Source organism: Vulpes vulpes, chromosome 1 (genome assembly GCF_048418805.1).
Source record: "Vulpes vulpes isolate BD-2025 chromosome 1, VulVul3, whole genome shotgun sequence".
NCBI lineage: Eukaryota > Metazoa > Chordata > Mammalia > Carnivora > Canidae > Vulpes > Vulpes vulpes.
Window position 1 is genome coordinate 13,164,457 of NC_132780.1, and position 26,772 is coordinate 13,191,228.

At 47.0% G+C, this 26,772-nt stretch overlaps 1 protein-coding gene across 15 annotated transcripts in view; it reads left to right on the top strand.

The window, feature by feature from the left end:
* The first annotated feature begins 14,722 nt into the window (after nucleotides 1–14,722).
* CCDC61 (coiled-coil domain containing 61) overlaps nucleotides 14,723–26,772 on the top strand; it is a 31,476-nt gene continuing 19,426 nt past the window's right edge. For 3 of the 15 annotated variants that reach the window (XM_072755232.1, XM_072755254.1, XM_072755255.1), the window contains exons 1-4: nucleotides 14,723–14,786; nucleotides 21,738–21,896; nucleotides 22,146–22,228; nucleotides 25,870–26,027. In XM_072755232.1, the coding sequence (XP_072611333.1) occupies nucleotides 21,749–21,896; nucleotides 22,146–22,228; nucleotides 25,870–26,027 (389 nt within the window). In that variant the 5' untranslated portion in view covers nucleotides 14,723–14,786; nucleotides 21,738–21,748. Of the gene's footprint in view, nucleotides 14,787–14,884; nucleotides 15,257–18,008; nucleotides 18,715–21,737; nucleotides 21,897–22,145; nucleotides 22,229–25,869; nucleotides 26,028–26,772 lie in introns of those variants that run through there. The other 12 variants (XR_012000915.1, XM_072755240.1, XM_026014139.2 and 9 more) reach the window with 9 other exon arrangements.

The following is a 26,772-nucleotide window of genomic DNA, read 5'->3' on the forward strand; positions in this document are numbered from 1 at the left end:
TTACTGTGTGCCAGGTCCAGGTCTAAATAAGCGCCTCACTAACCTTATTACGTTTAATTCCCAAAGCAACCGACTGCGTCAGGTACTCTTACTCTCCTTTCCCATTTTATGGAGAAAGAAACTAAACCTCAGAGACTTGTCGTCACTTGGTCGAGATAAGAAATCTCACTTCACATGTCTCCCACCTCTGACAGCTGAGAAGTTCCCCCCACAAATCTTTCATCCTTGCCTTGAAGAATCAACACAGGATTACTGCAAGGGCTCTGGGGATTGAGTTCAATGAATACCTCTATTAAGGGTGTAGAGCAGAGTTTAACAATCTAAATCCAGTTGGTGCTTGGGTCAATCAAGAGCACTACAAATCACCTACTAAGTGTCAGGCACTATCCCAAACGCTGGGATACAACAGGGAACAAAACAGTCTCAGCCCTTGAAGACTAAGTATTACTACTCCTGTCATTAAGAAAACCTGATTTTCAGACAACAAAGCAGACACCCAGGAACCTGGAGTGTGGTTCCTCCAAGGGCACACAGGGAGACAGACAGAAGGGAGACTGGGATTTGAACACAGGACAAGCTTAATTCCAGAACCTGAAGTAGGGGCCCCTTCCTTGGAGTGGATCATTGCTAATATTCAGTGCTCTCGGATACATGAATTTTCTGCCCCCTGAATTCCTTGTCTTCAGGGGTTTTCCCTAGGTTAGTCAGATGCAAGATTAGGCTCAGAGGGGCCTGGGTGGGGGTAACTGTGGCAGCTGGGGGGCCCCTCCCTCTCCTCCATCCCACTCCTACCACTCCCTTGCCATGCTCTCAGGTCCCCAGGATGGGGAGGGTAGCAGATGGCCTGGGGAGGATGAAGTGGCCTCCCATCTGTCCCCTCCCCCCCCATTGTCCCCGGAGCCAAGGGGGATTCGAGGGGGTTGTGGTCCACTGCAGTCTGGATCCTCCCCCTCCATCTTCCTGGAGGGAGCTGAGGAGCTAGTTGCCATGGAGACAAGGAAGAGGCAAGAGAGATGCAGGGAGGCACTGGGGTCAGATCCACACCTTAGACTCTTTGATTCACATATACTCACACCACACAGGTACATATCCCAACATCCATGGAGTCTGGCATGAAGCTCCACATCCCCAGCACACACGTAGTCATGCCAGCCCTCCTGCAGACACACAGGTGTATACTCAACAGTTTCACATGGGCACATTCTGATATATGAAGAATTCTCGTGGGGATAGGTACACACACACACACACACACACACACACACACACACACTTACCCATAATGCATAATGCACATTCAGTCATGTGGACCATATATGTCACAGGCTCTCATGCAAAAATAGATAGACACACATCTGATATCCGAGTATGTCCCAGGTGCACATATTCAAAGCCAAAATAACTCCACACTTGGTCACACACATCCTGAGAAGTTACATGATCAAAGCCGTAAGACATAAACAGCCTATGTTACATAAGGCATACATGTTAGTGACATGTGATATATATATACTGACAAACAGACCCAATCCTGCCTTCCACACAAATGGGATAATCACACACATTTAGATACATGGTTCTCATAGTCTAATGCACAAAATGCACAGGACCTCACAGGCCACTCAGAGACATGCAGGACACACACGGAATCCCAAGTATTGGTCAGCCCTCACCCCCAAGTCATGCCTGCAGCCCCAGCTCACCGCCCCCCACAAACCCTCCCATTTGGACACACACGGCAGCACGGTTGGTCACGCACTCACACTCACACACAAACACAAACCTCCTCCTAGATATTTTTAAACCCAGGCTAGTTCTGCTGCTATGGCAACCGCCCCAAACCCATTGCCATAGCAACCTAACGTCAGCTTTCCAAGCACCAAATCCTGGGGGATTGCAGGGCCCCAATCAGAGGCCAGAGGAGGGGGTTGCTGCACCCTCTGCCATCATCCGTGCCACCCCACTACCTCCACCCCAGGGCCTTCAAGAAAGCAGCCACCTTAGGGTGGGTAGAGGCTGGAGCCAAGGATACAAGACCCTCCAGACCAAGCTGAAGCAAGAACACCCCTCAACTTGCTTTTTCTTCCTGCTCCATCAGAGCTTTATGGAGGGGCTCATGGGGCAAAGGTCAGCCTGCTCCTGGACACACACAAGACTTTGAGGGTTTGAATCTTGGCTCTGACATGCCCATGCTGTGTGACTTAGGCCTGTCCTTACCCTCTCTGAGTCTCATGTTTCTTAATTTGGAAAATGTTCCTGCTGTTGCTGTCAATACTAATACCCCAAGGGCTACTGTGACTCAGTGGCTAAAAGGCCAGCCCGATCTGCATCCAAATTCTCACTCTCCCATTTTCTAGCTGGATGAACTCAGGCAAGGGCCTCTGCGTCTCTGCAACAATGTTGGGGCGCACATAGTAATCTAATTACATAGGGCTGTTGGGATGATTCTCAACAAATGGGTGTGGCTGCTGATCTAAGAACTCTGCATGTATTCCAACTTATTTCAGTCTTAAGCATGGCCTTATGGGTAAGTACTATTATTATTCCCATTTTGCAGGAGAGGAAACTGAGGCCCAGAGATGCTGTCTGAGACCACACAGTTTTGAAGCATGAGATTTGAACCCAGGCCATCAAAGATGTGGCCTTAGCCATTTCTCTCTCTCCTACTACTTAAAGGCATTTGGAGAAGGGTGATAGAATGGTGGATCTCTGGAAATGCTTGCTAGCTTCTGTTTTCCAGCCTGCAAAATTGGAATTCAAATGGTACAACCGGCTGAGGTGTCAGAGGATCTGTGAGGCCCCTTGCACCTGGGGGGCTGAGGATGGGCTGGCAAACCTGAGCGCTCTGTGTAGATGGGGAGCAGATTGAGAGGGGCAGGGCAAGCCAGCAAGTGGGTAGTCTGGGGAGGCAGGTTGGCTCTTCTTCCCAGCCCTGTGACCTCAGTCATGGGCTTTCTCCAATCTGAGCCTCATCTCATCATCTGTCAACTGGGAATCATAACAGTGCTTAAGGGAGTGTGGCAAGGAGTCCAAGAACCAAAGCAGGTGAAACCACTTGGCCTGGGTCCCAGCCAGCAAGGGGAGAAATCTGAGCTGATACTAATACTATCCATCCAGTCTGTGGATGAGATTTGGGAGTCAGGACTATGGACGTGCAGGATTTTGTGAACTGTTTTGACCCACCGTAAGAGATATTATATCATGATCCAGTGCATACGACACTAAAACAAAAGTTTCATGAAATCATACTTCACCTAATATCTTTGTCTATACTATGTCTACATTACATGCACAGACTCTGATCTGTTCTTTTCTACTGAAAAATGTTGGTTGGTTTCACAGTCCCCTAACCAGTTGTGACCAACAGTATGAAAAAACCCCAGTGTGGGGGCGCCTGGGTGGTTCAGTGGTCTAGCGTCTGTCGTTGGCTCAGGTCATGATCCTGGGGTCTTGGGAGCGAGTCCTGCATCGGGCTCCCCACAGGGAGCCTGCTTCTCTCTCTCTGCCTCTCTCTGGGTCTCTCGTGAATAAATAAATAAAAATCTTAAAAAGAAAAAAAAAAAAAGAAAAGAAAAGAAAGAAAAACCCTGACATGGCTCTTACGAGGTACATGGAGTCGTTGTAGAGTTTTACACAGGGGAGTGACATAGGTATCAAACAGGTGATGGAGGGGAAGGGGCCAGTCTAGGGGCTGGGACGGAGCCAGATCAGACTCCAGGGAGGAGGGGCTCTTTGCCCAGACCCTAGCAGGGGCAGGAGAGATAGAGAGATGTGATCAGAAGCCAACACATGAAGAGTCAACACAGTGTTTTGAACACAATGTATGGTGGTTACAAACAACAGCCTTGAAGACAGATCCTTACCCATCCATTTGACAAAAATATTTATCAAGCAAGTGCTGTATGTCGGGCATTGTTCTAGGCACTAGAGATATAGCAGTGGACAAAATAGAAGCAAATTCCTGACCTCATGAGCTCACATTCTAGGGAAATAGACAATAAACATGCCAAAGAAGTAAAACATATATATAGTATGTTAGATGATAAGCACTGGGGAGAAAAATACTTCAGGGAAGGCGGATGAGATATTAGAGTCCAAGGGGGTGAGAATAAGGCTTTGGGTTTAAATATAATGGACAGGGGAGGCCTCACAGAGGAGGTGGCATTTGAGCAGAGACCTGAAGGAGGAGGAGGTGAGGGAGTGGGCCATATGGGTCTCTGGGGGAAGAACAGTCCAAGCAGAGAGAAGAGCAGGTGCAAAGGCCCTGAGGCAGGAATGCACCTGGCATGTTGGAAGAAGAAAAAGAAGCCCATGGAAGCTAGAGCAGAGTGGGGGAGGGGAGAGCATGAGGAATGAGGCCAGTTAGGCAGGGAGCAGACCGCGTGGGGCCTCGAGGGCCACTGTAAAAGGCTTAGCTTTGACTCAGAGTGAGATGACAACTGTGGGAGAGTTTTGAGCAGAGGAAGGATGTGAGTTGACATAGGCTTTATCGCAGATCCTCTGTCATGTATGAAAAACGTGGTGTGGGGGTTGGGGGTAGTAGTAAGGAGCCCAGGGAGAAGGTGATTGTGACCATCCAGATGAGGGGTGCCGATGGCTGGTTGGACCAGGATGATAGGTAGCAGTGCAGGTGGGGAAACATCACTGGAGTCCTGGTGCTCCTATGTGGCTTTGGGAAAATCATCCCACCTCTTCAGAGCCTCAGTTTCCCTATTTACAAATGGGGCTGATAATAAAGCACCCACCTCTCAGGGCTCCTGTCTGGTCTCAGTGTGATAGAGTATGGACGGCCCTTGGCACAGAATGTGTGCTCCACAAACATTGCCTGTCATTGTCACTGATACTATGCCCCTCCTTCCTGGGCCAGAGAAATTCTGTGTCCTGTACAATGAGGCTTCGAGGAGGAGGATTAAAAAGAAGAGGTTCGTCCTTGAATAATGATTGTGTATTTATCTGATCCTGAGACTATTTGAGTCAGAGTAGCTTGGACCAAAAATACTTGCCCAGAGGGGGCCTTTTGGGGTCTTTTATTCCTACCAGCCTCTTTGTAGGATGGAGAAATGGAGGTCCAGAGAACAGTTTTATCCTGCCCAGGAGCCCACAGTGAGTTGGGGGCTGAGCCAGGGCTAGAATCCATCCTCGTGGCCTGTCTCCCAGGCCTGTGTTCCCGGTCCTGGCTGCCTCCTTGGTGATTATGGCATCTGACCCAATCCCCTCCCCCCTCCCAGCCTCAACATCTTCCTATGACTTCCGACTGCCTCCGGGATAAATTCCAAACTCTCCCTGTGGCTTAGGCCAAAAACCTTGCATTCGCCCTTGACACCCCCTCTTTCTCTCACACCTACATCCAATCCATCAGCAAACCTTTTCCACTGCACCCTTAGATTCTATAGTCTGACCCCCTCTCCCCTGCCACATCTGTCCACGCCACCAAGGCGTACACCCCCAGTGGCTCCCCACTGGACTCTCTTCTCTCCCAGGAGCCTCCCCTTGGGCTCCCTGCTTCCACTCTTGCCCCTTTTCCACAGCAGCCAGAGCCAGCCTTTTAAAAGGCAAGTCAGATAATACGCTGTGCTGCATCCAAGAGAAAGAAAAATGGGATTTCCGTAAGAACATCGAGGAGCAGTATAGATTTCTTGCTTTAGGTTTGTGGGGGAAGAAGGGGCTTTTTATGTATCTCTCTCGAGGGTGTGGCTTTACAAATATTAGGGAGGGTGGATGCCTGGCTGCCTCAGTTGCTAGAACATGTGACTCTTATCTGGGGGTCGTGAGTTCAAACCCCAAGTTGGGCATAAAAAAAAAAAAAGAGAAAGTACAGGAAACAAGGCACAGGGAAGTCAAGTCTTTTGGGGTTAAGTTGAGATTTGAACCCTGGCAGCCTGGTTGCAGGATTACCCTCTTAACAACTTCACCGTACTGCCTTTCTTTTCTTATGGCCTCTCTTTGACCAAATTTATCCAGGGTACATGCCCCCCCACCCCTCATCTCCTCCTTCCCCAGTGGTCTCGATGCTTCCCTACCTTGGAACCACAGTGCATGGTATGATCCACTTGAGTTGATTCAATGCAATCATCTTTGGTTGAATTTAATTTTAGAAAATTCCCCCTTTCATCTGCTCCCCCCATAGGCATCCACTCTAGCGTGCTTAATTTTTGGCCTCCATCCTTCTTCTGTTCTTTTATTAAGATTTATGTGTATCCTTACAGTTAGTTTCTTTGTGTGTGCTTTAAATTTGCAACAATGTCATTGGGCCACAAACCTCATTATCTTTCTTTCATTGTGCTTTTTGAGAGCTCTCTGTGTGGCTGTGCTTATTTCTAGCTTATGAGGAGTGAGTCTTTTTTTTTTTTTAAGATTTTATTTATTTATTTGAGAGAGAGAGAGAGAGAAAGACAGAGAGAGCACAAGTAAGAGGAACAGCAGAGGCAGAGCGAGAAGCAGACTCCCCACTTGAGCAGGGAGCCTGACGTGGGGCTCAAGCCCAGGACCTTGGGATCATGACCCAAGCTGAAAGCAGATGCTTAATCCACTGAGTCACCCGGGTGCCGCTGATGAGTGAGTCTCAAGACTATTTTAAGAGGCTACTCACAAGCTGAATGCCTTCAGGCAAGTTTCTTAACCTCTCTGGTCTTTATTTTTCTGTGTAGAATGGGAGGTTGTCAAATAATGGCACTTTTGGGGAGCCTGGGCAGTTCAGTCAGTTAGGCATCCAATTCTTGATTTTAGCTCAGATCGTGATCTCAGGGTCGTGAGATCCAGCCTCACTTTGGACTCATGCAGTGGGTCTGGAGCCTGCTTAATATTCTCTCTCTTCCTCTCCTTCCATCTAAAAAAAATTAATAAATGAAATAAAAATGGCACTTTTCTCATAGGATCATTGCCAGCTGGCATCTTAAAGCATTTAGCACTAGACATTTACTAAGCACTGCATTGACGTTTGCTTCTCTGTCTTCTATATGTCTGTGGGGTATCCCACCATATAGTCCACATTATGCTTCTCAAGCCCTAATAATGGACATCAAATTCCCTCCAATTCTTTGCTTCTAAACTGCACTCAATTTGCATCCTTATACGTACCCCATGTACAGGCCTGTTGGTGAGTGGAGAAATTGGGTTGTCCGGCATCTTCATATTTAATTTCTCAAAGTATTCCAGATTGCTCTCCAGCAAGGATGCACCTATTTATACTCCTGCCATCGATGCCAGATGACCCGTTCTTTCATGTACTTCTCCAGAACTTGGTGTTCTTAGACCACCTAATTTTGGCCAATCTAGTAGATGTGAAAATATTACTCTATGTGTTTATGGAGATCAGTTTAGCTTCTCTGGGCTTCTTTATATCTTCATTCCCACCCAGAATTACTACAAACACATGCAGCTGTGTGTGTGTGTGTGTGTGTGTGTGTGTGTGTGTAAGGCTTTGAATACTAACACTTTAATACTTTAGTTCCTGTCACAGTAAAAAAGGGATCATAATAGTACCTCTCTCCTAGAGGTACTCCTCTTAACAAAGAGGATGCAGTGATAAGATAATGGCCATGGATATTTTGTATTTCCTTCTATGGCAGGTGCTGCGATAGGTGCTTTACATGTATTAACCTATTCATTCCTCATAAAAACACCATGAGGCATATATGCTGTTTTCATCCCCATTTTACAGATCAGAAAACTAAGGCATGGAGAAGTAGACTATAGGAAGCAGAGCTGGGATTCAAATCCAGGCAGACAGGTTCATTAACCACCTCATTGCCTCTTACTGGGACATACAAGAAACCACCTATGGCTTAACGACTGCTCTATATTCATCAGCTGTAATAACCAGACAGGACAAACTAGGGGGACTTGGGGTGTGTTTGCTGATGGCCTCAGCAAATCTGATAATGGGTTTATCTATTGGGACATTTTATAAGCATAACGACTATAGCACTTCATATTTTTAAAAAAATCATGTTAAGGTGTGGGAGACCTGGAAGGGACTCTGGGCCTGGGCCTCTGTTTTCCCATCTGTAAATGGGTAGGATTGGACAAGACCCTGGTCCCTATCCTTTTCTTAGGTTCTCTATTTTCCAAATCAAAGCGCTTCTAGCCAAAGGAGTTGTCCTCCTTTCTAGCACTCACTGGGCACCGGGTCCTGTTTCCAGCTTTTATGTGAATGAGACTGGTGGGCAATTCTCATTGATCTCTCTGTCTGCCTTGTGCCTTGTCCAGACAGAGATGGCTGGACAAAGCACACGCTACAGTGATCACTTGCCTGAGGACCTCCTGGAAGACTTCCTCATGTCCATTTACTCTCCCACACTCCTGGAACACCATACACCTTCTTCTCCTCCTCCTTGAACCTCTAGCCCTGCCCCACTCCTTGTTCTCACCCTTGGCCCTGCACCAATCTCTCAGAGAGAAGAGAATCCATCGGAAGGTTCCCAGAGCATCTACTTCCTACCTGCACCTGGGACCCTATTCTCTGCCTTTCCTCCTGTTAACTATAGAAACACTCCTAGCATGCACTAGATCTCATCCTCTCTCATCTATTAGGGACCTAAATCAAGCAATTCTCCCCTCTCTCTCCTGCTCCATCCATTGTCCTCTCTTCTGGATCATTCTAATGGGCATAAAACATGCTTTAATGTAAATATGGTGTATTAACATCATCTAGCTACAGCTCCGTGTTCTGTTGCTCTTTACAGTTTTATGGGAAAACCCTTAAAAAAAGATATCTGTACTAATGTCTCCTGTTCCTTTCTTCCGTCTTTCTTGAATCACCCCAACCAGGGTTTGGCTTCACCACTTGGCCAAATCAACTCTTAAGGTTACTGGTGATCTCCACGTGGCTCAATCCAACAGTCCAGTGACCTGCCTTCATGCCACTTGAGCCCTCTCACCAATAGTCACACCTTCTTCCTAGGTTTATTTTCTTCCTTTGGCTCCCAAGACTCACCACACTCATGATTTCCCTCCAATCTCAGTGACTGCTTCTTCTCTGTCATTTCTTGGAGGTGGGGGGAGAGGAAGAGGGAGAGAGGAGAGAGGGAGAATGCTAAGCAGGCTCCACACCCACTGTAGAGCCCCATGTGGGGCTCGATCTCATGACTCTGAGGTCATGACCTGAGCCAAAATCAAGAGGCGGAGGCTTAACCTACTGAGCCACCCAGGCGACCTGTCTTTAAACATTGGGGTTGGGAAGCCTGGGTGGCTTAGGGGTTGAGTGTCTGCCTTCGGCCCAGGGCGTAATCATGGAGTTCCAGGATCGAGTCCCACATTGGGCTCCCTGCATGGAGCCTGCTTCTCCCTCTGCCTGTGTCTCTGAGTCTCTCTCTCTCTCTCTCATAAAAAATTAAAAAAAAAAAAAAAAAAAAAAAAACCACCGGGGCTCGGCGCTTGGTCTTTTCTTTTCCTTGTTCATTCAGACTCATATATTCACTCAGCCTCTCAACAAGCCTACCAAGGTTTGGAAGTCTGTTAGGTATCCCATCATTCCCAAAACCAAACTCCTGATCCCTACTTCTCCCTGCCTCCACCTGCTATTCATCTAATCTCAATAAATGGAAACTTCATCTTAGCAGCTCCTCAGATCAAAAAGCCTTGCAATCATTTTGACTCGTTTCTCTATCTCCCTCCCGACACCCAATCCATCAGCAAATACTGTCAACCCGACCTTCAGAACATGTGCAGATCCTAACCACGTCTCACCACCTCCACTGCTACCACCCTCATAAAAGTCACCATCATCTCTCATTTGAATTACTTTCTGAATCTTTTGCTTAAACTATTAACCATTTTAAAGGGTATGAGCCAGAGGCATCTAGTACATTCGCAGTGTTGTGAAAGCATTATCTCCATTTAGTTCCAAAATACTTTCATCATCCCCAAAGGAGACCTCACACCCATTAACCAGTGACTCCCCCATTCCCACCCCTACCCCCACCCCGAGTCCCTGGCACCACTAATCTGCTTTTATTTCTCTACAGATTTGCCTACTCTGGAATTTCATGTGAATAGACTCATGCAATGTGTGACCTTTGCGTTTGGCTTTTTCATTCAGCATATTTTCCAGGTTGCTCCACGTTGTAGCATAGACCAGCAGTCCATTCCTTTTTATGGCTGAATAATATTCCGTTGCATGGATATACCGTACCTTGTTCATCTATACATAGACATTTGAGTTGTTCCCACCTTTTGGCTGTTGGCCACCATTACAAATGGTACTCCTGTGAATATTCATGAACAAATATTTGTTTGAGCATCAGTGTTCAATACTTCTATTTTTTTTATTTTTAAAAATATTTTATTTATTTATTCATGAGAGACGGAGAGAGAGAGACAGAGACACAGGCAGAGGGAGAAGCAGGCTCCATGCAGGGAGCCTGACGTGGGACTCGATCCTGGGTCTCCAGGATCAGGCCCTGGGCTGAAGGCCACGCTAAACCTCTGCGCCACCCAGGCTGCCCAGTGTTCAATACTTTTAGGTAAATACCTAGGAGTGGAACTGCTGGGTGATATGGCAACTGTATGTTGAACTTTTTCAGGAACTGCCAATGTATTTTCCACAGGTTGCATCATTTTATTTCATTTGAATTATTTTATTTTATTTTTTTAAAGATTTATTTATTTATGAGAGATACACACACAGAGAGAGAGAGAGAGAGGCAGAGACACAAGCAGAGGGAGAAGCAGGCTCCATGCAGGGAACCCCACATGGGACTCGATCCTGGGTCTCCAGGATCACGCCCTGGGCTGCAGGCAGCGCTAAACCGCTGTGCCACCAGGGCTGCCCTCATTTGAATTATTTTAATAACCTTCTCTCTCTCTCTTTTTTTTCCTTCTCTCTTTTTTAAAAGAATATTTATTGATTTACTTGAGAGAGAGAGAGAGAGAGAGAGAGAGGACGGGCAGAGGGGGAGAGAAACTGAAGCAGACTCCTGAGAGCAGAGCCAGACATGGGTTGAGGTGGAGTGACGTGGGGCTCAGTTTCACGGCCCATGAGATCACGACCTGAGCCAAAACCAAGAGTCGGATGCCCAACTGCCTATGCCACCCAGGCATCCCTTAACAGCCTATTCTTTTTTTTTTTTTTTATGATAGTCACACACACACACACACACACACACACACACACACAGAGAGGCAGAGACACAGACACAGGCAGAGGGAGAAGCAGGCTCCATGCACCAGGAGCCCGACGTGGGATTCGATCCTGGGTCTCCAGGATCGCGCCCCAGGCCAAAGGCAGGCGCCAAACCGCTGCGCCACCCAGGGGTCCCTTAACAGCCTATTCTTAACACAACTGCCAGCATCACCACTTATGACATGAGTAAAATTGTATCTGGGCTGCCCTCCACTTCAGTGGGTCCCATCTCACTCAGAGCAAAGCCCAGAGACCTCACAATGGCTTACAATACCCTACATGACTTGGCTTCTGGTTTCCCTCCAGGTGTCTTCTTCCATACTCCCACTCACTCAGTATTGGCCTCCTCTTTGATTTTTGTTTTTTAAGTAAATGCTAACTCCAACATGCGGCTCAAACTCATGACCCCGAGATCAAGAGCCATATGCTCCTCCTTACTGTTCTTTAAATGCATCAGGGGGGACACCTGGGTGGCTCAGTGGTTGAACATCTGCCTTTGGCTCAGGGCATGATCCTGGGGTCCTGGGATTGAGTTCTGCATTGGGCTCCCTGCGGGAAGCCTGCTTCTCCCTCTACCTCTCTCTGTGTGTCTCTCATGGATAAATAAACAAAATCTTTAAAAAAAATAAATGCATCAGGCAGGGGTGCCTGGGTGACTCAGTTTGTTAAGTGTCAGGCTTCAGCTCCAGTCATGATCTCAGGGTCCTGGGACCAAGCCCCAGTTGGGCTCCCTGCTCAGCAGGGAGCTTGCTTCTTCCTCTCCCTGCTTGTGCTCTCTCAAATAAACAAGAAAAAATCTTTAAGAATAAATAAATAAATGCATCAGGCAGGCTTCCACCTCTGGGCTTTTGCACTCATTGTTTGCTTTTCCTGGAATGTTCTACCTCTGTATCCGGAAAGCTGGTTTCTTCATTTTCTTCAGGTCTCTCTCCTAAGTCACCTCCTCTGAGGCACCTCTGACCACTCTGTTCTCTTTACTCTGCTTTGTTTTCTCCATGGCATTTACCACAAATCTGACAACATACATTTGTTTATTTATATTTAAATCTTTGTCTCCCTTCTATTAGGTATGGGTTTTTTCTCTTTATTCACTGATGTACCTACCCCCAGCACCCAGAAAAGTGCCTAGAGCATAGCAAGTGCTCAGTAAGTGCTTGATGAATGAAGGAATGAATTGAACTCCATTTATGGATGGAGAAAGCAAAGTTCAAGGAAGGGGCATGACTTATGGGAGTTTCCACGCTGGTGAGAGGATGCTTTGGGATTCCTTCCCCTAACTTCCTCATATGTCTTAGATTCTAATCCTGACCTCTTGGACTGCAAAGCCCGAGTTCCTAACTGGCCTGTTTTGTGAACTTTATATCTGGGCCTAAATAGTCTTTTTAGCAACACTCAATTTAGAAGTGAGAAAACTCGTATCTAGAGAGGCCAGGGGACCCCACAACCAGTTGGTGGCAATGGCAGGACTGGCCCTTAAGCTTCAGGGCAGGATTCTTGGCATTAGCCTCTGGCATACAGTGGATGCTCAAGTGCATAATGTTCAGGATGGGTTTATAATCAAGCTCATGCCAGCTTTAGGGCTCTGATTTTCAAAGATCCTTCAATGTGTTCCTAAGCTCTGCCATTTTCATAACATTGGCCAAAGGAAGATATTTAAATGCAATTGGTTAAGACTACTGTCTTTTTCCAATTCTACTTCCCCCTGTTACACTTCTCTTTACTGTGGGTGGTGCTGCAGTAGCTTCGGGCATTTGAGGGATCTAGCTGGAGAGAAAGGTGAGTTGAGGATACATTTAGGTTGGGTTTCGTGGGATATGGTGATGTGGTATAGAGCCGCTTTCAGATATACTTAAATTACCTAACTAGCAGTCCTGGTTTCAGAACAGCTTCCAAGAATGTTCCTATTGTCGGAGGTGCTAACTCACTAGCTAAAAGGCCCACAGTCTGTTGTGGCATGACTATATGCTTTAGTGGCCTGTGCAGTGGAGGTGAGTCAGTAATTAAAAGGTCTGAGCCAGGAGCACCTGGGTGGCTCAGTGGTTAAGTGTCTGCCTTTGGCTCAGGTTATGATCCTGGGGTCCTGGGATCTAGTCCTGCATTGGGCTCCTTACAGGGAGCCTGCTTCTCCCTCTGCCTATGTCTCTGCCTCTCTCTCCGTCTCTCATGAATTAAACAACAAAAACAAAGCAAACATTAAAAACACTTAAAAGGACTGAGCCAGAAGCTACTCCATGAAAATATTTTCCAAAACATACCTAATGTGACTTAAACTTTGTGAAAGTTTTCCCAGATTTCCATAAGGATTTTGATGACATCACCAATACAGATTTGTGAAGCTGAAACTTTTTCTAAATGATAACGACAAAAAAAAAAAAAAAAAGTTCCATCAAGCATACTGGAGGAAAGACAATTCACTTTTCTCCCTGCAGATTAGTATATGATGAAATAAACATATGCAGCCAAAAAAGTAGGCGACTACCACAGAGGTGTGTCAGGCAGTAAATTAATGAAAACATTACGTTATCTTTTGGGATTTTGCAATGTTCGTGGTATTTATCAGCTCTTTTAAAAATATGTAATTCGTTATTATTTCATATTCCAAATGTTCACGTTCATACCCAATTTTGTGTTAGTGCTTTCGTTTTTTTTTTTTTTTTTTTTACGATTTCATTTATTCATGAGAGACAGAGATACAGGCAGAGGGAGAAGCAGGCTCCATGCAGGGAGCCCAATGTGGGACTCGATCCCTGGTCTCGATTCCGGGTCTCCAAGATCACGCTCTGTGCCAAAGGCAGGCGCTAAACCGCTGAGCCACCCAGGGATCCCCCTGTATTTCTTTTCTTTCTTTTCTTTTTCTTTCTTTTCGTTTTTTTTCTTTTCTTTCTTTTCTTTTCTTTCTTTTCCTTTATTTCTTTTCTTAAGGAACGCTCCCCCCTTCCTTACTCCTCCACCAAATTCTATAAGCTCTATCAACCCTGTTGATGATTCATTGGCTCAAAATAGGAATACGTTTCCAGGCTGTGCGATCCCCGGGCAGTGGCTGTACCTCTCTGAGATTGTTTTCTTAATAGTCAAGTGGGGATCATAGCAGCCTCTACACCGCAGGGTTGTTGTTAAGTTAAAATAAGTCAGGGCCTGCAAAGGCGCTTCAGCACCTTCAGGAACGCACCCAGCAACGATAGATAAATCTCAGCCCATCTTTACGCTGAGAACTTCCCTGCAGCTTCCGGACCCGCGGTGGCCGAGACCTTCCTGTGCGCATGCGCTCCGGACTCTCCTCCAGCCCGCTCCTCCGCGTGGGCGGGTCCTAGGCCTCTGCAGGGGGTGATGGGCGGGGTCAAGGGGCTACTTCCAGGATTTCCTCCCCCTCCGAAGGACAACCCCCTTTGTATGACTGGCAGCGGTTCATTAGCCAGTAATGACTGGAGAAAGGACCGACGACCGGGCCCATGTAGGAATCTCTCGTCCGAGTGGGCCAATTGCAAGTCTTGAGGGGCGGGTCCTTCTCTGAGGCGGGACACGGGGTGACGGGCGTCCGTCTTGGCTAATCAGAAGTAGGCTGCGAGCCAGCCAGGGCCAGTCAGAAACGAGAAGGCCGGATCCTGGGGCGGGGCTGGAGCTACGGCAGTTGAACCGCTCGCGAGGAGGGGTGCCTGTGGAGAAGGTGAGAGGCGGCCGGAGTGGCGGGTGCGCGGGCTGGGGTGGCTGTCCTGGGGGGGGGAGGGGGTGGTCTGGGGGAGGGTGGGCTGCGGCGGGCAGCTGACCCGGCAGTGTAAGGAATCAGGAGAGGGTGACCTTTAGCACGGATAGGCGCTCTGATGAGGGTTTGTGAGTAGGAGGGCAGTATCTGAGTCGGCGAGGGGGAGATGTTTTGTATTTCCCAGGAGGGTCTTTAATGGGGGAAAGCATGTAAAGCAGGAGACAGCAGGCGGTAAAATACAGAAATTCCCCAGTAAGTAGAGCCCTGTGATTTAATGGGAGGTTTTAAGGCGAGGGGTTAGTATAGCGCGGCGTGGAGGAGCGGAGGTCCGTGAGAGGAGTTGCAAGCATTGGTTTGGGTGGAGGGCAGGTTAGGGACAGCACCGACGGGGAGGATGAGCGAGGACTTCGCGAATGAAGGGGTGCCTGAGCGAGGTATGAAGGCATATGACACTCATAGCGTTTATGCGTGGCGTACTATGTGCCAGGTTTTGTAGGAATTATTCTTAAACTTCCCAACAGCCGTCCGGGTGGTTAAGACTTTGGGCTCTGGAGTTGGGTTCCCTGAGTTGAAGCGCTGGCCCTGCCACTGAACGTCATGGTAGCTTTGCGCAAATTCTTTGGCTCTCTGTGCCTCAGCTTTATCATCGTTAGAACGAACTCATCTCTTCTCTCTCTGTGCTGCTCACCCGCTGTCCTCATCCAGTCTCTTGGCTTGCATGCTCTTTATATGACAATGCCTGTCTGCAGCCTGGATCTCTCCCCTGAACTCCAGACTCATGTGTCCAGTGGCGACTCTTCTCTACTTGGAAATCCAACTGATATCCATGCTTTAAAAACTTGTCCCAAATCAAACTTGTAGTTTCCCCCTTTCAGCCTCCCAAAGCTGCTGATGACAGTTGCAATTCTTCCAAGTACTCGGGACTAAAGCCTTCCAGTTGTCCTTGACTCTTCCTATCCCTTGCCCATGTGCCATCTGCCAATCAGCAAATCTCATGGATCTATCTTTATTTCTTTTAAAAAAGATTTTATTTATTTATTCATGGGAGGCAGACATGGGCATAGGGATTATGACTTGAGCTAAAGGCAGATGCTCAACCACTGAGCCACCCAGGTGCCCCTCATGGGTCTATCTTTAAAACACTTCCAGAATCCAGCCCAATTTCACCGACTCCCTTGCTACTCCTCTGATTCATGCTACCACTTGCTTTTACCTCTAGTCTCTTGCAGTGGCCTCCTCCGTGGGCTCCTTGCCTCTGCCCTGAATCCCACAGTTGGGGGTTCCTATTAAAAGAGAAGTCGTATCATGTTGCTCCCTGGTCCAGGCACTCCCGTGGCTCCCACCTCACACAGTACAAGTCCTTGCCAAACCCACAGTGACCTACCCGATCCAGCTTTCCCTCCACTTTGCCCTCAACTCGCACCATTCTTCCTTGTTTGCACTGCTTCAGCCACTCTGGCCTCCTCATTCCTCAGACATAGCAAATCCATTCCTGCCTGGGGAAAGTCCTTGCTGCCCTCTGTCTGGATCACATTCCCTCCAGATGTCTACATGGCTTCTCCCTCACCTCCCTTACATCTCTGTTCACATGTCAAATCCACAGACAGACCCTCGCAGACCACCCAAGCTAAAATAGCTCCTGTTACTCCCTAGCCCCCTCATCCCCTGGTTTTGTTTTTCTTCGGTAACACTTAACACTATATTAGTGTTTGTTTATACCTACTGGCTTCTTAGACTCCCACCCCCCACTACTGTTGGTTCTATAAGAATATAGAATTCAGAGCCTAGAAGTGCCCATAGAGGCTTAAAAAGTGGTACATGTATTAAACCACCATCACCACCATTTCTGGGGTGTGGGAGGAGCACTCCTGGCAGTATAGGGCAGTGTTGTTGAACTGAGATAGTCTTGGAGTGGTGGGGTCAAGATGGAGTAATAAACTGGGCAGGTTGTGGTATCCAAGGGCAGAAGCTCTCAAATCTCAGTGCTCCGGGAGCTTGTAGGAAATGCAGATTCCTGGGCCCACCCACAGGGGTTCTGCTACTGTGGATCTGGGATCATGCCAAAGATCCTCCATTTTTATCAAGCACCAGTATTCATGCTGAAGGTCTGCACTCCTCACTTGAAGAAACAGACCAGCTCAGAGCTTGGACTGGAGCTCTCATCATTAAATTCCCCTTCTGTGGCTGGCCCTCTGCCAGGCAGTGCTGAGGACACTGGTGATTGAGACAGCTCCTCACCTAGCCCGGGAGTCAGGGAGGGCTTCCTGCAGGAATGGACATTGGAGCTGGGACATGTTGACAAAGGAGTGAGCTAAGGGAAAAGGGCCTTAGCTATATCTCCTGTGCCTAGAACCCCATTTCCTGGCATCTAGCATAAACTCACAAGTGGTCCCCGATCTGTGCCAGAATGCTGAAGATACAAGAATGATCAAAATGGCTCTGCCCTCTTGGGCTTCTGGTCTGTCGACTAACCGTCAGCAAGTTGCACAGATGGTAAACAGCTGACCGAGTGCCAGGCACTGTTTGAAGCTCCTTATATGTATTAATTTAATCCTCACAATCATCCTATGTGAGATGGGAGCTTTTATTATCCTCACTTTACTGAAGGGAAAAGGCCCAGAGAGGGTAAGTGCCTTGCCCCGGGTCACATTGTTAGTAAGTGGTGGAGCGGGAACTAAACCCAGGAGTCCCTGTCCTGCACTGTGTGTCATGTTTAAAGTATGAGGCCACACCTAAGGATTGATGCATGGAGGGAAAGGAGCAGAAAGTTATGGGAGAAAATAGAAGATGATTGGGGAAGGGTAGCTGGGTAATGGGTAGGGGGACCAATGTGACAGCTCCTCACTGTAGGATTTTAGGCAAACCTCAGTTTCATCCTCTCTAAAATCGGGGATGGTTACGGCATCTACCAGGGAACAGAATTAAGGACAAGTCACTGGTTGATATGTGTACATAGTCCTTATTTATCTAAGTAAAAAAGTGTTTGAGGGAGAATAGGGGCTGAGATTTGGATACCCCAGAGGGTGGTGGTGGGCTGCAGTGTGCACTCTGGAGGGGTGGATTGTGGAGAGTCCTAAAAGGCTTTTGTGGTTATGTGTTTCAGGGGAACAGTGTGGAAGGCTTTGGTCTATATTCTGGGGGGGGTGCAGGGTGAAGGGAGGGGAGTTCACTCACATGGCAGGAAGGTGAGCTTAGAATGGGGGCAAGGAGTCACTCAGGCCACGCCAGTGTGTGTATGTCGGGTGGCGGGTACACTGCATAGGAGAATGCAGCTAGGTCTTGGCCAGGCTGGAATATGTGGTGGTGGCACCTGGGCAGGGTGCTGCAAACAATGTGAAATAGCCATCAGGGTTGGGGGTTGACAGCGGTGGTGATTTACCCATGTCTCCTATGAGAGATGGTGATGTGGATTTGTTTTGGGGGAAGCCCAGCATGGAGGATTCTCGGCTCCCACCCCAGGGCGAGGGCTTTGAAATCCAAAATATCCAAGGAGCGCTCTTGGGAGGAGGAAGAGCCAGGGACCCAGATGTAACCCTGGAAACGGAGAGGGGACTCACCTTATTGAAAGATGAGACGGAAAAGGGCTGGAGTCCGAAAGCTGTGTGTGCTTGGGCGTATGTGCAATGTGCGTGCGTGTACGTGCGTGTGTGCTGAAGCCATGATGTCACGAGGCAGAGAAATGGGGTCAGGTGTGTGGGCCAGAGTGGGGTGCTGGGTGTGCACGCGGAGCGCACGCAAGGTTGAAGTGCTGACGTCACGGGTTGGCGAGGGCGGGGCCTTGAATGCAGGGTCAGGAAGCTGAGACGAAGAGGAGCTAGGAGAGTCTGGGGACTGGAACGAAACCAGCAACCAGGATGGGCCACTGTTCACAGAGCAAGGATGGAGGATGCAGGTAGAAGGACGGGGGTGGGGTTGGGGGTGGGGGGTGGAAGGAGGGAAGGGCTTGGGACCTGGGGAATCTCAGAATTGGGGGGGAGTAAAGGGGGTGTTCTGGAAAGCCTCTGCAGGGAAGAGGTGGAAAACGTGGGGAAGGGGTTTACATGGAATCTGGGAGGGAACAGACTTCAGGTGAAATATGGGGATAATGTGAGACAGGCTGAAAATGAGGTAGATCCCCATTTGGGCAAATATGCAGGCAGAATCCGGGAGGAATAATAGGAGGGAGCAAAATTCAGGTAAAATATGGAGGAAAGCCCAGGGGAACATGGGGGCTAGTGTACGGAGAAGGGGAATGCGGTCCCCTGCCCCCCGATCTGGGAGAGATGAATGGCAGTAAGGGACTTGGGAAAGGGAGTAGAGAGGGCTGGTGTCGGGAATGTGGTAGAAGGGGTGAGGCTGGAATATGGAGGGAGGGAGGTTCTGCAGTGGGGAGGCGAGGAGAGTCCAGAATCTCTAGGCCCTCTGGGGAATGAGTGATGGGCTGTGGGATTTATTCAGTCAGCAGGTGTTGAACACTCACGACAGAAGGCGAGAAGAGGGGATGAGGGGAAGGGAGCGGGCGAAGTGTGTGGAGGTGTGGGAGGCAGGTGTGTAAGGGGACAATGGAATTCGGGGAGAATATTCAGGGGCTTAGTATCTGGGGACTGAGGTGGAGGCTAGTGACGTCAGGGCGGTTGGATACAGAAAGGCCCTATGATATGGTGAAGGGCTGCTATTCTCAGGATGCCAGTGGGGAGCTAACGTGGGGGAGTGGGGAAGGAGAAGAGCAGGGCTGGGTTGGTGCTGGAGATGGGGTCTCCTCCCCGGAGTTGGGTACCACGAGTGGGGTGGTGAACTGGGCAGTGAAGCTCCTCAGGCGGTCTGCGGGTACCTCCAACGCCGTGGTAACCAGAACGGCGCGACTGTTGATTGGCTCGCGAGTCGGAGGGGCGGGGTCGGAGGGCGGGGTCTAGGACGCCTGGTGGGGCGGGGCCCGCGCTGCGGGCGGGGCGGGGGGGGCGCACTGAGGACCAGGGGATGCGGGATATGTTGAGCCGCATAGCTGTTTGCACATAGATCAGGGATTATTAACCTCACCCCCGAACCTCCAGAGAATGTGAGAGTGCCTAATTGTGAGAGTGTGGATTTTCAAGGGGAAAAGGTGTCTCAATTTCAAACATGCTTCCAAACATGAGAGACCCCTCCCCCAAATAAACTTAAGAGCTTGGGTTGAGAGACAGAGGAACCTGCCAGGATGTCTGGGGCTTTGGGAGTTGTCCTTCAGCCTTGGAGAAAGGGGATGTATGGTTGGGCCTCAGGGTGGTATTCTGGAAGCCCCTGAAATTACTTGCAGAGGGTTATGGGCTTATTCATTTATCTGGGGAGGGGACCTAGGGTTTCAGGGCTCATCATATTCTGGCTTCACAATATTATATTTTCTGATATCAGCCTTTAGGAGGATTTCTTGGGGAAAGTGTGAGGAATAAAACATGTAGGGGAGAGGAGACCAGGCTTTGGAAGGGTCCCCATGATCTGGATTAGGGCAGCCCTGGGTAGCTCTGTCTTTGGGGCAGCATAGGACTCTGCTGAGTCTCAGTTTCTCCATCTGTACACTGGGGAGAAAATGGGCTTGTCTTGTTTCTGTTGCCTTTCAAGACACAACAACAAAGTAATAATAATAATGCCAGTATGTATATGAGTGCTTGCTGTGTGTCAGGCATTGCTCAATTTGTCCAAGGATTTTAATGTGATTAACTCATTTAATCTTTACACCAAGGAGATGAGCACTGTTATCCTCTTGTGGGCTTGTGAAAGCCTGCATGAGCATTCTCTGACCTGGTATATCTCATCTCTGTCCCTCCCTCATGTTCCCCTTACTGTTCTTAGAACAAACCAGAAATGTCCCACCTTAGAGCTCTTGCCTGGCTGTTCCCTTTGCCTCGACACTCTTCCATCAGATATTCACCCTTCTTCTTACCCCCCTCCAGGCTTCTGCTCAAAGAGGCCTTCCCTAGCTACCTTAGCTAAAAGAGCAACACCTACCCACAATGTCTCCTTTTACTACTACTTCGCTTTTTTTTTTTTTTTTTTTTTTTGACATTTTTATACCTCTGACTATTGCTGCCCTCTTGAGGGTAGGGGCATGATTTGGCTTATCATGTCCCCAGCACCCAGGATGGCATGTGCTTTAAAGATAAGGAATCTTGCTCCAAGAGAGGTTAAATATATGCCCATATATATGCACATAGCTGGAACCCGATATGAACTCAAGCAGCCTGGGGCTCTCATTCCGAGCCACCCCCAAATTCCAGGCTGAAGGCAGAGATCTGACCCTTTCTTCCACTTCATAGAGCTAACAGCGTGTGGTAGCCCTACTGGCTAAGAGAAGGTACTTAGACTAATTAATAAAATTGGTTATTAGTTCACTGGACATGATTTAAGTGTATCATTGATAATATATAGTGCCGCTGTTCTTTAAACTTGGACCACTTTCCCTAGATAGCCATATGACTTGCTCCCTGACTTCCTTCAGTTCTCTGCCCATAGGTTACCTCCTCAGAGAGACCTGCGCTGATCCCCTATTTAAAATTTGCCCTGCCTGACCTCAGTACTCTGTCCCCCTTTGTAGCTTGATTTTCCTCCACAAATGTTTGAATAATTAATACATAATGAGCATAAGGATTAATAATAATCAATATTAATCATGATTCTCTTGTCAGAAATCATATATTCTACTAGCCAGCATGTGTTGGGCATGGACACAGTTCTAAATGCTTTTATGTGTATTGTCCAATTTAATCCTCATGACAACTCTATGAGGTGGATGCCATTATTATACCCATTCTGCATATGAGGAAATTGAGGCGCAGAGAGGGAGTCCCTTTTCTAAAGTGCCAAAGCTGGTAAATGGTGGAGGCAGCATATGAATTCTGGCCTTCCAGCTTTCGAGCCTGGGCTCTCAGCCCCTCTGGGTCTCTGTCTCATCCCTCTCTCCAGCAACACTGGCCATGGACCAGCCAGCTGGCCTACAGGTGGACTACGTCTTCCGGGGTGTGGAGCATGCCGTGCGGGTGGTGGTGTCTGGGCAGGTGCTAGAGCTGGAGGTGGAAGACCGGATGACAGCTGATCAGTGGCGGGGCGAATTCGATGCCAGCTGTGAGTGTGCCAGCCTTGGGTGGGTTCACCTGTTCTTCCCCAGGATCACCTTCCTGAAGATGAGTCCAACCAGGAACCTGCCCATCTGCCTCTTCTACCTAACCAGAGACTCTAAGGTGGGGAGGGCGGGGTGGAGGGCTCATCCCTCAGGCCAGAGGCACTGGAGTTGGGGAAAGTTGAAAAGCTTGGATGGCAGCTCTTGGGCTGGCAAACGGTGAGACTTTAGGAAGGATTTTTCTTTCTACCCAGTCATCGAAGATCTAACTCACAAGACAGGGAACTTCAAACAGTTCAACATCTTCTGTAACATGCTGGAGTCAGCTCTTACCCAGGTAGGGGCCAGGGCTGGGGGCCAGGGGAGGTTTCTGTTTTCTGGATCTCTGGAGGGGTTAGATGCCTACGTGATGTATGCAAGACCTTCCACCTTCTCTTTCCTTAAAGGGACAGGGCTATCTTTTTCTTTCCCAAATGTAAGTGGTTTATTCTGATCCTAAGGAGTTATTCCTGTGTAGAAAATTCATGTCGTAGAGAAATGTAAAGAAGAAAGTAAAAATCACTCCACTCCTAATACTCATTCCTGGTAATATTTTATTAATATTTTGGTAAAAATCACTCTAGCCTTTTCTCTATTTCTGTTTACTTTTGAAAATGTATGTGTGTATGTGTATTTGCAGATGTATAATTTTATATAGCTGACGTATTTCCCCAAGTATTTTTTTTTAAAGATTTTTCATTTATTCATGAGAGATACAGAGAGAGAGAGGGAGAAGCAGACTCCATGCAGGAAGCCTGATGTGGGACTCGATTCCAGGACTTTGGGATCACACTCTGAGCCAAAGGCAGACAGACACTCAACCCCTGAGCCACCCTGGCATCCCTTCCCCAAGTATTCTTTAACCTACTTTTAAAGGATTCAACAATATTTCACTAACATTTAGTCACATCAGTGAATATAGGTATTCATTTGTGTAATTTTTACTGAGCATCTATACTGGTAGTAGACATTAGGATAGAACAGTGAGCAAAAGAGACAAAGTTCTTATCCTTATGAAGCTGAATTCTAGTGGGAGAAACAGAAAATTAGAAAAATATATAATGTCAAGTAGTTAAAAGTATTAATAGGAAAAAAAGCAGGCTAGAAGTTAGAATGGCAGGAATGCTATTTAGACATCATTTTAAAACTTTGAACTACATTATTTCTTTAATTGTAGATAAAATTTGCACTCATAATGACAGTGTTATAGTGCATGATTTAGAAAGTGACAGTCTCTTATAATCCCCTTTCTATCTCATACTTCAGACTGTTAATGTTTTGGTATGTGTAGGCAGTATAGCATGAACTCTGAAGTCAGATTCATCACTGCCACTTACTAGCCGGGAACCCTGGGCCAGTTACTTCCCTTCCATGCTTTAGTTTTCTTTTTTCCCCTCTTTCTTTCCTTTTCTTTTTCTTTTTTTTTTTTTTTTCTCTTTTAGAGAAAGAGAGAGTGCATAAATGGGTGGAGGAGCACAGAGGGAGAGAAAGAATCTTTTTTTTTTTTTTTTTTGAGAGAAAGAATCTTAAGCAGGTTCTACACTCAGCATAGTCAAACTCAGAGCTTAGTCTCGAAACCCTGAGATCATAACTGGGGCCAAAATCAAGAGTCGGATGCTTAACTGACTGAGCCATCCAGGTGCATCATGCCTTAGTTTTCTTAACTGTAATGTGGGAATAATAATAGTCCCTATTTCAGTGTGGTGAAGATTAAGGTTCTGTGTAAAAAGCTTAGAATAGCACCTGGCTCATAAGTGCTTTACAGATATTGTCTGTTTTTATTATTGTTATCAACTTGTGAATTTGTCATCCTTATTAGTGGCTGCATAGTATTCCATTATAGCCTTGTGGCATGATTTGTTTAACCCAGTGGTTCTCAAGTTTTTTGGTGTCATGACCTTTTTATGCTCTTAAAAATTATTGAGAATGTCAAAGAGCTTTTGTTTATGCAGGTTTTATTTAACAATATTTGTTTGCCCTGTTATATATTAACTAGGTGTTTTATAAATTAAAACTGAGAATGATGTAAACATATTTACAAATTAATAATAATAAATAATAAATCAGTTATATGTTAAATTACATTTTTATGAAAAATACATTTTCTTTTTTTTTTTTTTAAGATTTTATTTAGTTATTCATGAGAGACACAGAGAGAGAGAGGCAGAGACACAGGCAGAGGGAGAGGCAGGCTCTGCAGGGAGCCCGACGTGGGACTTGATCCCGGGTCCCCAGGATCACACCCTGGGCTGAAGGTGGCACTAAACCACTGAGCCAACTGGGCTGCCTTAAAAATACATTTTCTAAAACAAAATAAATTAGTAGGAAATATAGCATTGTTTTACATTTTTGCAAATCTCTTTAATGTCTTGCTTAATAAGAAACCGCTAGATTCTTAGATGTGGTTCTGCATTCAGTCTGTTGTGCTATGTTTTGGTTGAAGTATATGTAGAAAAATCTCCCTCAGGGCATGTGGGTAGCTCATTCGGTTAAGTGTCTGCCTTTGGCTCAGGACATAATCCCTAGGGTCCTGGGATTGAGCCCTGCGTTGGGCTCCCTGTTCAGCAGGGAGTCTGCTTCTCTCTCTGCCTGCTGCTCCCTCTGCTTGTGCTCTCTCTCTCTCTCTGTCAAATAAATAAATAAAAATTTAAAACAAAACAAAACAAAAAAAAAAAGAAAAATCTCCTTCACATAGATATGTAGTTGGAAAAGGGAGTCCTTTAATCCTTCTTTGCTAACATACTAAAAGTGGACAGGTGGTAATTTCTTAAAGGTTTGCTGTAGTGTGGAGTCCAAAAGCTATCAATGAACTTTTTGTCTTATGTTACATTAAAATCCTTTGAGTATCTTGAGCTTTACTTGGATCTTTTACCCACTTTATGATATCATGCATTGGTCATGTGGGAAATACGGTTCAGTGAGTTACACAGATCTTCTGAATGTTGATACATTTCATTATACAATATCAGGAAGTCACATTTGTTAATATCCTCCCTGATCTCACCAGGAAGTCTTTCAACATCGAGCAGCTTCTGAAGCACACAGTGGCAGATCCAAGTTTTCCAAAATTCTAATTTTTGCTGTGAAGTTTGAATTTTGTCATTGGCAACAAATACCGTTAGCTGTTTTTCTTGAAGTGACAGTCTGACTTTGTTCATTTTTGAGAAAATGCCTGCCAGACACCCAAGTCTGAATAACCAGAGTTTTGTCTGTCAGTCGTTCTTTCAAGTAAAAATAGCATTCCATGAAAGAGCGGCTAATTTAGCCCCAAACTCGATTACACAAGTTTCTTCCTGAGACAACTGTCGTACTTTGGTATGCCACAGAATGTGTGCTTCCCATCTTGTCACAGAGTAGTAAAAAGCCATGTACTCAAAAATGGAGATCGAATAAAATTAATAATTTCTACTGCTTCATTAAGGATGTTCTAGGTTGGATTTCCTGTGTTAGATTTGTTTCTTCTTCCTTCCTGGCCCCCCACTGAGACTGCATGGCAACAGAGAATACAGTGACTGCTAGTACATTTGACATCACTGGCTTGATTTGCACTAATGGGCACCATCAGTTTTACCCACCATTATTTTTCACCATCGATGTAAATACCAGCACAGCCACAAAGGGCACACGGCATCTTAGTATCATTATGAAAATTGTTTGGACCTTGTGGACTCCCTGAATGGGTCTCGGGGACCCCCAGGGGTCTTTGAACAACACTTAGAGAGAGATACAACACTAAGCTGTCCCTCATGGTGGAGCATTTAAGTTCTTTCCAGTTTCTTCCTCTGGTGTCCTTGTGCCAGCCCCTGGGGCAGGGCCATCTTGATCATCAGCCCAGCTAGCCCAAAGAATGGATGGGGCATGGCCTGGGCATCTGGGTTTTGTGCTCTGGGTATGGCCTTGTTGGGTCTGGTGGCATTTCCTTCCATCCTCCTCCAACAGAGCAGTGAGTCAGTCACCCTTGACCTGCTGACCTACACAGATCTGGAGTCCCTGCGAAATCGCAAGATGGGGGGCCGCCCAGGCCCCTTGGCCTCAAGATCAACCCAGCTTAACTCCAAGCGCTACCTGATTCTCATCTACTCCGTGGAGTTTGACAGGTGGGGATAAGGGACTGGCTCCAGGCTTAGGCTGGAGGGCAGGTGGGAGGGGATGTGATTAGAACTCAGGAACCCCCGAGGGCAAGGGAGGGTATTGTCTTTGGAATCTTCAGTATTGAGATTCTATCATTTACTGTTGTGTTGGGCTATAAGTAGCAGAATAACTATTGCTAGTGCTTTAAACAAACAATAGTTTATCACACAATAAGATGTCTAGGTAGGTGGCTACTACCCAGCAGTTTCTTTAGGGACTCAGGCTCCTTCTGTTTTGTTTTGTTTCCTTTTGTCATTGGTAATGTGTTGGCTTTTTGACCTCCATCCTTATCTCTCCCTGGTCAAAAATGGCTGCTGCCCCCCAGGCACTGCTTCTGTATCAAAGCAAGAGGAAGAGAACAGGGCCATACTAGCTAATTGCAACTACCGTTTTCTTTTCTTTCTTTTTTAAAATTTTTAAATTTTTAAAATTTATTTTTTATTTTTATTCTTTTAAAATATTTTATCTATTTATTCATGAGAGACACACACACACACACACACAGAGGCACAGACACAGGCAGAGGGAGAAGCAGGCTCCATGCAGGGAGCCTGATGTGGGACTCAATTCCGGAACTCCAGGATCACGCCCTGAGCCAAAGGGAGATGCTCAACTGCTGAGCCACCCAGGCATCCCAACATCTACCATTTTCATCAGGAAAACAAAAGTGTTCTAGAAGATGGCCAACAGATTTCCGATAATATTTGGCCA